Raw genomic sequence first — 13,714 nt, forward strand, 5'->3', positions numbered from 1 at the left:
GTTCTCATCTGTCCAGAGATTTTGGAAATAGGTCACCCATGTTTCTAAATCTATTTATAATAACCAAATAACCAAAATAATAAATTTAATTTATAACAAAGGCGAACTACCAAAAGATTTTATGATCTTAATATTTATACCTATACCAAAGAAAAGTAATGCAGTGAACTGCAAGGATTTTAGAACAATAAGCCTCATTTCCCATACATCAAAAATAGTTATGAGAATCTTAACACGAAGACTTGCATCTAAGGTGGAACAATTTCTTGGAGAAGATCAGTTTGGTTTCAGGAAGGGTAGGGGAACAACAGATGCGATTGGACTGTTAAGAATATAAGTGAAAGAAGTCTGGAAGTGAATAAAGAAGTTAACATCTGTTATATCGATTTTGAGAAAGCTTTTGACTATGTAAAATGGGATAAGGTGGTAGAAGTAATGTAACGGAACTGCCAGTGCTTGTAATCTAACATAAATGATTGATATTGTGTGAATTATATGGTGTTAATATATGGATATATAAAAATATAAATGTAAATATGAATATCGATACAAAAATATAAATAGAAATGTTAATCAGTACTTGTAAGCTACATATAATATAAACCTTGCATGCAATGGAGCATGTAGGAATAAATTACCTCCTGGTAGGGTTACTATTGGGAGGAAAACGCACGCGCACACACCTAGTATGAAAATACGTGATTGACGTACTTTAATTTTTCCAGTTGGTTTGTTTAGGATGACTAAAAATCTGTACAGGCGATCAAATATACCTTATTTTAACTTTAAAAATATAAAAGAACTTTAAATAAGTTAGTAAATAAATAAATAAGTTTATTTAACTGTTTATACTATCATTTATAAATAGTATTTGTACCATTCGCACGTTTATGTATACTTTTATTTATGCTAATATTCTGATGTTTTTGTCTTGCGTTCCCACAAGAATTAAAAAAACATTTCACAAGGCGCCATTTCCTTCCCACGCTTCGAAATTTCACACGTGATCATCTTGGTTATGATACGTCAGTGAGATGACGTCACTGTCATGAAACTAGTGAGTGTAATGCTAACCAATAAATTTGCGACTGGATATTCACAGCTTAAGCGCCAAGGTGACCTTTTAACTGTTTGCAAGTTTTGTTTTAATATTGGTTTTGTTTATAATGAAATCAAATATAATTTAAGTTAATAATAATATGTAATAACAGTATGTAAATAAAATATATTTAATAAAGCTTTATTTTTTTAAAAAATGGCACTTGCACTATATGTTTTATTTATATAAATACACTGTACTCATTTTATGAAATAAACTAGTAAGCAAATAATCGTAGAAAAATAAAAGGTCTGTTTTGAAATCGTAGTTTTATAGTGACACCATTCGTTACTTCAATCTAGAGCTGTTTTGGGCTAAAGTATATGATATAACTTCGCTGTTAAAAAATGGTAGTTTTTATTTCTAATAAAATTTCATTATTTCTGTACATTATGAAAATTAAGAATTTCATTTTCAGCTTACTCTTTAACCGCGCGCGCGCGCGCACATATTTCATTTACCAAATACAACTAGGACACATTTGACAGTAGCATTGTTTTAATGTTTCATGAGATACTGATAAAGAAGTTCACAATATAGACTAAAGAATATGGTCGCCATCGCTGACTGCGTCTTGTTGTATGAACAAAAACGTGTTCCGCTTGGAGAACTGCAATGAGTGCTGGTTCCATCATTGTTTGATGCATCACTTCCTTCGGAATTTCTTTTTTTTTTTCTATTTTGTTAAGTCTGCTTGTAGATGTAAACATCGGGAAGTGAAATAGCTGCATGCCTCGAAACGTTTTTCACTCTGCTCAACAGTCTGAAAAGCTTCTGAGAGAAATTTATTCCACTTATCCGAATCCAAAACTGCTGAAAATAAAATAAGTATAATAAATGTGCAATTCTTATTATTCCATAATTATCAGTATGTTCGATTGCTAAGGTAAAGTTCATATCGTGCAGATTCAAGATATATATTATTCCGATATAGGAGAAATGTTATGGTTTATTCGTAGCTATTAACTAAATTAAGTAAATAAAATATTTCTTTTTACGAATATCGTTTTTATTCCGGATACTTTTTTAAAAATTTTAGTTTTTTTTTTAACATTTTTTCAGTTTATTCCAGGAATCATAATCAAAATTTAAAACTCTTGAACAATGCCTAATATAGGAACAGATTCGCATGATAAAAATATAAATAACTTCATTAAGGCTTTACTGAGGACAAATTTGGTGTGCAACAGCTTAATTCATCGGCCATTTCCACAAAGCTTGACGTATTATGTCGAATGAACAGGTTTTGTGGGAACTACAAGGTCAAGTAAGTACTGGCACATTACCAGCGAAGCGATACATGTGCAACAGGTGCGCATTGTTACTTGAACCGATGTGCCCGCCCTCTATAAACAAACCAACTTCCGGAAGTTGATAAACTCCAGTACTTAGTAAAGGTATGATAAAATGAAAACGAGATCACGAGAAACATGGCCGGAAACGAGGAATTCTCAACTGAATCTATTAGGAAATTTATAGCAAGTAAAGGAGGAAAAGTATCAAATCCCGATCTGGTAAAAGCATTCCGAAAATATTTAACAGATCCATTAAAGCAAGGTAAGGGTTTATATTATATTTCGCAATCACGTCTTTTGTTAAACATAAGTACGTTTGCTATCATTGTAGACTAAATGATACATTTTATGCAGCTAATAACATTATATAATATATGTAATATTCAGATATAGGAGAATTATTTATTTATTTACTGATATACGACATTTTATTTATTTATATTTTTGAGAAGTTATGCGGTATTAAGTACAGAAAAAAAATAGATATGCTTCGATGCATGTTGACTGATAATTAGCTGTTTGTAATAAATCCTGTCTAAATGTAGGAATATGTAAGAAATAGTATAGTTGAAATAATATTCATAGTGATTCTCAGAAAGTTTGTACAGTACTTAATTAGGTATTGAAACAAGTTTGAGTGTCGTACTCTCATTAGAGCACTCTTTAATGTTTCTCAATAGAGGGTTACGTGATGCTTATTCTGTATATATCTAATCATATTTGCGATTATATCAACTTTACTTTCGCTTTGTGGAAACCATACGATTTACTCACGCGATTTTTTTTTTAATATGTGCATTGAAAAAAGTGCATCATATATTAATATAATAATGTAAGAAATATTTTGTATATCTACCTTTATCCATAATAAAAACAGTTTATTTATTTTTCATATTTTGCAAGCATAATATATATTGAAACATAAAACTACCTTTTAATAGTTTGTATTTTATTTCTGGCTGCTAGAAATAACACCACCGGAGAGACTGATGTCTAAAAGGTGTACGCAAGTGGAACGTTAAATGTACCAGCAAAGAGTCCTTTACATACCTGGGTACATGGACCAAGAACTTGTCTTTCACGGTTGCCGTGTGTTGGGTGACAATGACAGTACATGTACACGTATTTTTGCACCCCGTAAATAGCCTTTCAAATTACTGGCTCACTGAATTGCTTTCTTCGGCCTAATGTGAGCATTAAATCAGGTGAACATCGAAATACTGCTTTCAGGATAGTTTTTGCTTGTTCTGAAGCTGTTATATTATACATGTTATAGTTTTAAGGGTATTCTTAGTCGAACATCACATTGCAGTAACCGAGTATCAAATATTACTTCACTCATTTAATTTATATAGTAATAATTTATGCATACGGGGATAAATTAATCCAATTTATCACGTTAAACAATGATAAATTTGAGATTATTAATAACATGATACCTCACAAGAAAATATTTGTCATTTGATAGCTTATAAAGTATGAAGCTTCACACAATTCGATACTGTGATGCATTCCCTGTAATGTGGTGTTATTTCCTGTTCAGCGTAACAGCTTTTACAAAGTTCAGTTATCAAGGTCAAAGTTTAAAGATCGTTCTCCTCGACATATTTATGATTGATTTGTTTGTAATGTGACATGCATTTGTTATGTTTTCTTGAGGTTTTGGGAAAACATTTTAATGCCGTGGCTAAGTTAAATGTTAAGACAATTCACAAATTATGCTCCTTAGACCAAGTATGGTGCTACGTGAAGCTTCCAATATCTCTTCTTGATTTTTTTCCATGGTATTTATTATTATGTTTAATAATATGCATAACTGATATGGCTGAGTGGTTAACGTATGCACTCTCTAACCAAAGGAATGATGAATAAGAGGTTTTATTTTATTTTTTACATGGAGATTGCTAAGAGTGTGAATGAGTTTAAAGTTTAAATGATAGATATGTTGCAGGCAGGATAGACTTTCCGTGATGAATCTGTGGACTCTAGAAAGGCTGATGTAAAATAAAAATAAATAAATAATAATTTTAACTTAAACTCGTTTTCCTAATAAATTTTAGTAAAACCCAATGTCATCCCTCAAATTGCTGAAGGAAACTTGATGACTAACAAAAGGTCATGATATATATATATATATATATATATATATATATTTTTTTTTTTTTTTTTTTTTTTTGAGTTTTCGTATGTGTGAGTGTCTATTGTACAACCATCCATTAATTATCATTATACAGAGCAATGCTGTCAGGGATCCCATCTTCCCTTTGTTATGCTCAATAGCATACATGGCCGACTAACTCGACTTCTTAGAAATTTCTTAATGCTTATGATAAGGCTTTTAATCCTATCTGCATACTAGGTCTGTAAATTGTTTGTGTTCTTCTAACTGATTTGCCTGTTTTGTGGGATGAAAAGCCCGTGTTTCTTGAAGAAAAAAGTCTTTCACCTCCGTATGTGATCGGCTAACCCGCTTTCACTTCAAAAGTCCTGATAAAGGTCCTTCGCATCCTAGATGGGATTTCAACCCAGGTCTTTCCAACCACAGAGCATGGTCGATATCGACTGAGCTATGGAGGCTCTGCTGTCAGGGATATGAAGTTTATATCATACCGATTTCCTGTTGATGTTTCTCCATTGTAAACATTGGCATCAGTTTCAAGGGCACCTTTACTAAAACCGTCAAAAACATTTTTAGACGGTTTCAAATTAATAAAGGTGCCCTTGAAACTGATGCCAATGTTTACAATGGAGAAACTTTGCGATCTTCCTTGGTTAGCGCTTTAACCATCGTCCTGCCCTAATCCCCCCCTCTTTCTCTCAGTGCATGTCTATAAACCATTAAACGTCTGTTTCCTGGATAACTGCTTTAAGCAGTTCAACTCACACCTTTTTTTTTTTTTTTCCTGATTTCTTATCTTCTCTCTTCTAGTTTTATCTTCTATTTTACTAAGAAATCTTACTTCAGCATCTTCTACTTGACCGAATTGTTTCGTTTTTAAGCATCATGAATCGCAGCTAGGGATTCCTTGGCTATTGTACGGAGTGACGTGGTGCTGGCATGATAAAATCCCCCCCCCCCCCCGATCTGTTAACTAGATACTCTCTTATACCAGGTTTCCATTTCGCGTCTCTGTCCAGATTCCTGATTTTTGCTCTTCTTACAGGTTTGAAGTTTCAAATGTTATAGTTTCTATTTCACTTCTACCAACATAAATGTAAATCTTACTATTCTAAACTAATATTGCCACATATAACACTGATATGCCACAAGTTTTGCACGCCTCTCGTTGTATGTGTGTGTTCAGTTTATCGAAATATCAATACCAGGAGATAGTCGGATTGACGACAAAGAAACTGAAAAAATTACAAAGTATCGTTATTTGCAAGTCGAAATTGAGCGAATCTGGCAAAAGAAAACGAAAGTTGTTCCCATAATAATAGATGTTTTAGGCGCCATCCCTAAAACATTGAAAAAACACCTAGAAGCACTCGAGTTAGATGGATTAAATATTTTGCAGTGCAAAAGGCCGCTTTGTTCGGCACAGCATTCATATTCAGAAAGTATTTCCACAACTCATAGGCCCTTGGGTAGGGCTTGAATTAGTGGAATATAACCAGCCTTTTACTTAAGACTGAGGAAGCAAATCAAGCTTGGATGAATATTATATATATATATATATATATATATATATATATATATATATATATATATATATATATATATATATATATATATATATATATATATAAACATCCTGCATAAGCCACCTTTGTTGGATAAAATATTGAAACGGAAATATTAGATTGCAAACAGAATTTCTTCCTCATTCTAAAATCGGCTTTAGCCGAGTTAACGTTTTAAAAATAATCGCATTTTATTGAGCTGTATTCTTTTACAACTTTCATATCTTGTAAAGTAGTCAGTTGTGTCTATCACACGACCATGGATCTGTGCAGTGTGCCTCAGCAGAGAAAGATTGCGATGTTAAATGCTCCTCGACCATCTTCCACTTCTTGGCAGAAAAAAAAAAAAAAAAAAAAAAAAAAACCACTATAAAGATTCCCCTCTTCACGACAAGAAACGAACGAACTATTACATGTGTTTGAAATTAGTGAAGATTCCCCCAATGTTTATAAACAGGAGAATTCAAGTACAATATTCATCATGTAATCATCTATTGGTTTATATTTCCCTCTCGTTAATGTGCAGGTAACACATTAATTGTAGCAGGAAAAGTTAAAAATTAAAACGATTCCGCATCCATATGTCACGCGTCACTGTTAATCAAAGTGCCGGATCGTACGGTTGCCTATAGTGTCTCAAAAAAGGTACTGGTTAGAACTATGTTTTTTGAATCTCAAGTTGTTCTCCCCCCCCCCCCCAAGCACATTATGTGACTTGTTAATACTTTATTTAGAATATCGTGACTCCGTTTGGATAATGAAGAAAAAAATCCTCACCTTATGAGATATACGATTACCTCTGCTATTTGACAGGATTCCACACGAACTCCGTTGCATAGATTAGAACAAATGGATATGGATCCGAAGCTGGTGATTTGGATTAGAGGGTGGCTGGTGAATAGATATCAAATAGTGGTTTATGGAGGAGCTGAGTCCAGAAGAAGGCAGGTGACTAGTGGTGTACCTCAGGGCTCAGTGCTTGGTCCTCTGCTGTTTAATTTGTAATGATATTAGGGATACTCTGAAATGAAATATCCACTTGTTTGCTAATGATGCAAAATTAGGAAGAGTGATAGTCAATTGAGACGATGTAGATATCTTGCAGGATGACTTAAATAGGCTGACTGTATGGACCAAGGTAAATGGCTGTCAATTTAACGTAGCTAAGTGTAAAGTGATGCACTTCGGGAGGGTGAGATCACGTGCGGTTTACTATATTGATGGAACTGAACTGCAAGAAGTTGACGAGGCAAGCGACTTGGGAGTTATTGTGGACAGATAACTTAAGTTTAAAGGGCATATTGCAAAGATTGCCAAAACATCACACCAAATTACATGGTTGTTGAAGAACACACTAACAAGCAGGAATAAGGAAGTTATTGTTCCACTTTATAAGCAGGGGCGAATGCTGGTTTTGACATTCACGCTTGCTCTTGTTATCATTCAGGGAGTGAGAGGTGTTGAAGTCTGATTAGCAGAATAATGACGTACTGACCATTTAAAACTATATATTGAGAAATTTATGTACATTTAATCATACAAATACAACATTTATTTTACAAATGATATTCTATCTTTTTCAGTTTTAGCTACTTGAATACAAATTCTACCCTACAGTTCTTCTTTATTAACTGGTCAATAACATCGTCATAAAAAGTTGGTTGTAACTTAATTTTCCCAAGCAACACGCACACTTGTAAAGGCTGACTGAAGCTCACTGGCTAGAGCTACTTTGACTGCGTATGGCCCGTGTTTAAGCAACAGGGTGAGATGACGTGGAGGGAGCGGAATTGGCTATGCGCGCACATGAAATCACAGTGCTGACGCGAGGACTTGGATGCTCCCACAACTGAGCAAGCCAAGGTAGCTTGACTAGCGTCGGCCTTCGACACACAACGTAAAGGTCAATTATTGCCTCGCAAACTTTACATGTCTTCTGTCTACAAAAATAAAAGCCTAAATAGAATGCTTATAAATGCATGCATTTATTAACAAATGAATATTACTTCTTTCTCAAGTAATGAACTTGACAGCAAGCATGGAATATTCTCCCCTGTTTATAAGGCATTAATAAGATCGCATTTGGACTATTGCACACAGATCTAGTCACCTGGTTTTCTTGGTGAAGTAGAAAGGATGGAGAGGATTCAGAGGCGAGTTACAAAGATTGTTGTAGGTCTGTGGGATGTTCCCTATGAGGATAGATTGAAGATCTGTGGGCTCCAAATACTAGCTGTAGATGTAGGAGAGGAGTATGATAGAGGCATATAAATTATTAAAGGGATTTTATAGGATTGATACTGATGACGTTTTCAAGACCAGTTCAGGAAGAGGGAGAACGAGGGGCCATCCCTGGAGATTATGTAAGAGTGTGGTTAACAAGGGTGTTACGACTAGATTTTTTGCTTGGAGGGTTGTGAATGGGTGGAATGCATTACCAGAGGGGGTTGTGAATGCTTCATCTGTTAATGAATTTAAGGAGAAGTATGGCAGGTATTGTGTGAATAATGGTTAGTGTGTCTGTGTAGTGTCTCCCGCGATGGGTCTTTTGACTCTATTGAGACACGGACGGTGTCTCAATGGAGTAATAATAATAATATTATTATTATATATTAATAATAATAATAATAATTATTATTATTAAAATAAAAAATAAAGTATATTTTCAGTTTTTATAGTCCAAATTTGTTCACCTTTTTTAAATGGCGTCCACTCGTTTGCTATTTGTTTAAGAATCATAAACATGTTATTTTTGAATATTCAAGAATAAAAAGTTTATCCTTATCCTAATTTTATTCTTTTTTTTATCCTCGAAAACATGTATTAGGTTTTTCTCAATAGGCTACTTTGATTCCATTTTATGACGAAAAAAAAAAAAAAAAGATACTCTTGTTGAAATTAGCATACTTGGACAGCAGCCACATCGCTAATTCCATCTGGCATATTAATAACTGACATAGTACTAAATGGGTTTTGTTTTTTTGCATTTGATTTCTTTTAAAAGTTTATCTTTTGAATTTAATGCAAATGTGACTCATGCAAAACTAAAGAATGCATACGTATGAACAGATCAAGAATTCAAAGATACTATGAAATTACTTTCGTAGTTTGCAATTAAAAAAAGATTTAGTAATAAATATAACTTAAAATTTGAAGGAATCAAAACATGTTATTACTGCCAGATCCCATGAAGTCAAAATATTTGTTGTGGGAGGTCATAACTGCGACACAGTACTCATCAAAACAAACCTGAAACTTATTTACTGTTCTGTCACGTCGTATATCTCTGATATTGATATATTGAGGCAATATAATTAACTTTATCCTTTCCTACTTCAGCCGCTATACCAAATTCTATCGATGTACCTCTTTGTTAAGTCGGTTGCGTCATTGTTATGTGATCTTCATAATTTTAGTCTTATCGTTATGCCTTGCTTCTTTTATACCTTTTCTTACGTAATTTAACCTTTTAAGGGGGCACCAGAGATTACCTGTTCCCTGAATTCTATGAGTTATCCTGGTCACTCAGGCAAAATTTATTTTTTATCTGCGCCAGCCTGGGTCTTAAAGTTAGAGATAAACTTAACCTTAAGGATAAACATAGATTATCAGGTGCCACTAATAATGTTAACTGAATTCTTAGAAGTCTTGGGTTCTCTGGCTTATTTTATTTGCAGTCGTGCCCTACTATTTTCAATTGGGGTATTTCCGCACACACACACGATCACAGGTTCGAAGTTTTATGAAGGGTCAGGGTCAGTCATCATGATCAGAAACACATGTAAGTAAGGAACCAAAATATTTATTAAACTCATTATATAATGCCATACAAGTTAAGGTAGTTATCAATTCTAATTTAATCTTCTACCTTTCTCTCACCCTCTCATTCTTAAAACAATTATGCATTGACTTCAAAATGTTAGCAAATTCAATAACTCAACATATAATACATTCTTAATTACAGCTCAATTGGACATTAAGGCATTTTAGCACATTTATAATCTCTCTCGGATTAATTACGACAGAATTTCTATCTAACTTAAAGTTCATTTCAAAAGCATAGTCATTTACATAAATCTTAGTTCTTCACTCTTTCTTCCATTACAAATTTTAAGATGCATTCTCTTAACACTGTTAGTCAATTCTCAAAAGGGGCCAGAACAAGTGAGAGTACTTATCTATTCTTTATCGGTTTTCTTCCGTCCTTCTTTGTTTCGATTCTGGTTGTGTCGATCTTATCGCCACGTGGGTTACGCTTGCTCACCTGAGTTGGGCACTATCTCTCTCTGCTAAGTTTTACGTCGATTGCCCTCTCATTGACGTCCTACGGTTGATCTTGCCGAAATCTGCTGTGGTGTCATGCCGGATCCTTTCGTAAGTCAGCCCTCAAAAATGAGAGCTGAACTGCGATGAACTCTTGGAGCACACGAAGAGAAATTCAGGAACAAGAAAAAATGGGGTGATTTACTTCCGTGTCATGGGTTTTATACGCTCCCCTAGAGCACCACCTTTCCGAGTTTGAATTTCTCTTATCGTCTCACCCATTGGTCTCAGGCTGAGTGACTTCACCGATCGACATACGGGACTTCTTGTTTCCAGGAATGTATGCATCATGATGTCTTCTCAGATGTGATGCCCGTGGGTGCTTATGCTGCTCTTATAGTATTAGGGCGATCTTTGCCCTGTATTGCTGAATAATATGCATTCTTTCATTTATAATATTTCACTAATGATTTCTCTCATATCTGCCCCTTTTGCTGACTTACATTCATGCTAGACATATAGATACATTAATTTAAATTCACATAATTCACAGTTTATCATACAAGATCTTGTTACAAGAAAAAACATAGTTACACTGCGCTAAAAGATAAGTATGCATATATATTTTTTGTTAATTGTTAGATTCTGGAATGGTGATGTCATGTAAAATTTGAAGTTGCCTATTTCAGATCTAACAGTCCCTACACTTTTCAAGCCCATAGTAAACAGTGCCAGAATGATGGTATATCCAGATGCATTATAGTGAGGTTTCACTGTGCACACACGTACACATACAGCAAAAGCAGCAGAAACTAGTTTATTAGGTACATTTATGTAATAATAAGTAACATCTCCTGTACTCCTTCAACTGGAAAAGAACTGAGTTCGATTCTCATCATGACGAGAGGAATCATTGTATGGGCTTTTCAATTGAAGGTGAGTGAGCCGATCTTATACAGAGGTTGCAGAATTTTTTCTCCCAGAAACTCAGGTTTTTCATCCTTACAAGCAAATTGGCCATGAGAACACACACACGCACACAATTTACAGTGGTGGTGAGGTAGATGGTGTTGTGTGTTGGTGGAAGTGGTGTCGTTTAGTTGAAGGAAGTGGTGTCGTTTAGTTGAAGGATTGAGTAAGGGAGATGGTGAGATGTAGTGAAGTAGTGTGCCCGTCCCCACAATGAGTCCTTGGAAGTGTCACATAATAAGAATAATAATAATAATAACTTATCAAGTCATGAATTTTAAAAGCATCGGAAGTATTCAATTCACAACTTGACTCATATTACAATGTTCTGTTGCAAAAGCTTATTCCTTCTCATTCCACAGATGCTCATTTGGATTGAATTGACATCAAGTATATAAGTAGGCCAATGAATTATGCTAAAGGCATTTTCATGTTTCTGGAACTGTTACTGAATAATCTATGCCTTGTGAAAAAAAGACACATTATTTTATCTGACATAACTGTTACCATATGAATGAACTGTAAATGTGAAAGGATGCACTTCACCTGAGAGCATTGTTTAAATAAGATGTGGTATAGTCTCCTGATTCTGGTAAAGAAAGAGCTGAATAGAGAATGCCATGAAAACAGTTCACACCACCGAGCCTGCAGTATGCTGCTATTAGCATGACATAATGGAAACCAGGTCACTGAACTTGATGACCTTTTTTACTCTTCTTAAGTGTTTCTGTTCCTAATATACCATACTGCTTATTTACTGCTGTCAGGAGTGGAGTACAGTGAAGTCATTTGCTGCCATATATATATATATATATATATATCACTTAGCAGCTAGGCTCTTTATCAGTTTCTCTCTCTCTCTCTCATGTCAGCAAGTTGTCTTGACTACAGACCTACCATTAGCTGGATATTTTCTGGTTGTTACACCATTCTAGAATGAAACAATGTACACAAAGTTTAAAAAATGTTTCTAGAAATTATTAGAATACTGTAATAAACTTACTACAATATTCTAATATTGTAGAAATAATAATAATGGGGGAGGGAATAATAATAATAATAATAAATACATATGCTAATACTTTTTTTTGTTTTATTCAAACCATCCTGACATTTTTCATTATGCTATGTAAGCAAATTTAAAAGTATACATAATACTACTGGAAAAAGTTTGCCTCTATCCCCTAAATATTGAATTTCAGGATTTGAGTAGTAAGGTGTAAGTTAAAATCATGAATTCATGTTGGAATGAAAACAGCAGAAGAAATGAATTAAACAACAGCTTAATGGTAATATTTTGTCTCTATTATAAATGCATCTTCAGGTAAATACAATATAAATTGTAATGCACACACAAGTAGCACAAACTTAGTAGACTACAGTCTAGTCCTATCTAGGAAGAGTTCCCTCTGCAGGCTGTAGTAAAAGCCTACATTGTAACTCAGGATTCCTAAGAATTACTGTTTCTCACCATATTTCAGGAAGTTTAACACATCCATGCTTATTTAAATTAGATTTAGTTTATAAGGTCAGCTGCAGTCTAGAAAAAGACTTTCATAGTTGAACTTGCTGTAATAAAGCACAGTAGGTTTCTTTTTCTTCATTTAATTCTGTGTATAGTGTACATGTCATGGTCTAGTACAGCGCTTCGCAAACTGTGGGCCGCGGCCCTCTTGGGGGCAGTAGGTTTTGTTGAGGTGGAGCCGTGAAATAATGAAATCAAATTTAAAATGTTTTAGACTAAGTAGAGTTTTTTTTATCTTAAAAGAAACGTACTTAATTTTTATTATTTATTATTTCTTTTTTTGTTTTATTTATATTTAATGGAAAAAAATCATACATTGGTGCGGATTCACAAATTTTTCTTCCTGTGTATTTCGGTGCTTAATGAATATTAGTAAATATATGCTTATTCCTATAAATTTCATTTCAAAGCAGAAATCTAAGAATTGCAGTTTCAAATATTTCACCTGATATTGACTTTTTGTGCAGCAGTATTGAAACACATCCATCACATTAAATTATTAAACTTCTTTTATGTTTTTAATTCTTTCTTTATTACTAATCGTTTTACGTTTCATGTGCTTGTACTGCAAATGTACAATAACAATATATCTGTCTATATAAAAATATGAGATAATGTGGCAAGTCGTGTATGTAAGATGCTAAAAATGTAATATTTGCATTTGATTTTTGCAATATTCGCTGCGTATGTTTTGTATTGAATATAAATACAATAAATATTATAATAATATATGTCTATATTACGATTTTTTCGAGGGGGGGGCCATGAAATATTTTAATTTTTCCAAAGGGGGCCCTGACATCCAGAAGTTTGGGAAGCACTGGTCTAGTAGACCTGGCTGTCCATAGTCATAATTACGTGATTATATCGAAGTGTATG

The 13,714-nt window shown here is 33.9% G+C and overlaps 1 protein-coding gene and 1 long non-coding RNA gene across 3 annotated transcripts in view; one reads left to right on the forward strand and one right to left on the reverse strand.

Moving 5' to 3' along the window:
* Nucleotides 1-1,406: 1,406 nt before the first annotated feature.
* Nucleotides 1,407-3,437, reverse strand: LOC150103451 (uncharacterized). Of its 2 annotated transcripts, none has more exons than XR_016548816.1 (2): nt 3,326-3,437; nt 1,407-1,912 (listed from the first exon to the last, which is right to left on the reverse strand). It is a non-coding gene; the product is annotated as an uncharacterized LOC150103451 (long non-coding RNA). The 2 variants fall into 2 exon arrangements; XR_016548815.1 differs by lacking the exon at nt 3,326-3,437 and adding an exon at nt 2,265-2,333.
* LOC150103452 (uncharacterized) overlaps nt 2,526-13,714 on the forward strand; it is a 97,923-nt gene continuing 86,734 nt past the window's right edge. Inside the window, exon 1 of the mRNA XM_090397874.1 lies at nt 2,526-2,656. Coding sequence (XP_090254000.1) covers nt 2,530-2,656 — 127 coding nt within the window. The 5' untranslated portion in view covers nt 2,526-2,529. The remainder of the gene's footprint in view (nt 2,657-13,714) is intronic.

Source organism: Typopeltis vanoorti, chromosome 9 (genome assembly GCF_054136105.1).
Source record: "Typopeltis vanoorti isolate ZY-2024b chromosome 9, IOZ_Tvanoo_1.0, whole genome shotgun sequence".
In the NCBI taxonomy this organism is placed as follows: Eukaryota; Metazoa; Arthropoda; class Arachnida; order Uropygi; family Thelyphonidae; genus Typopeltis; species Typopeltis vanoorti.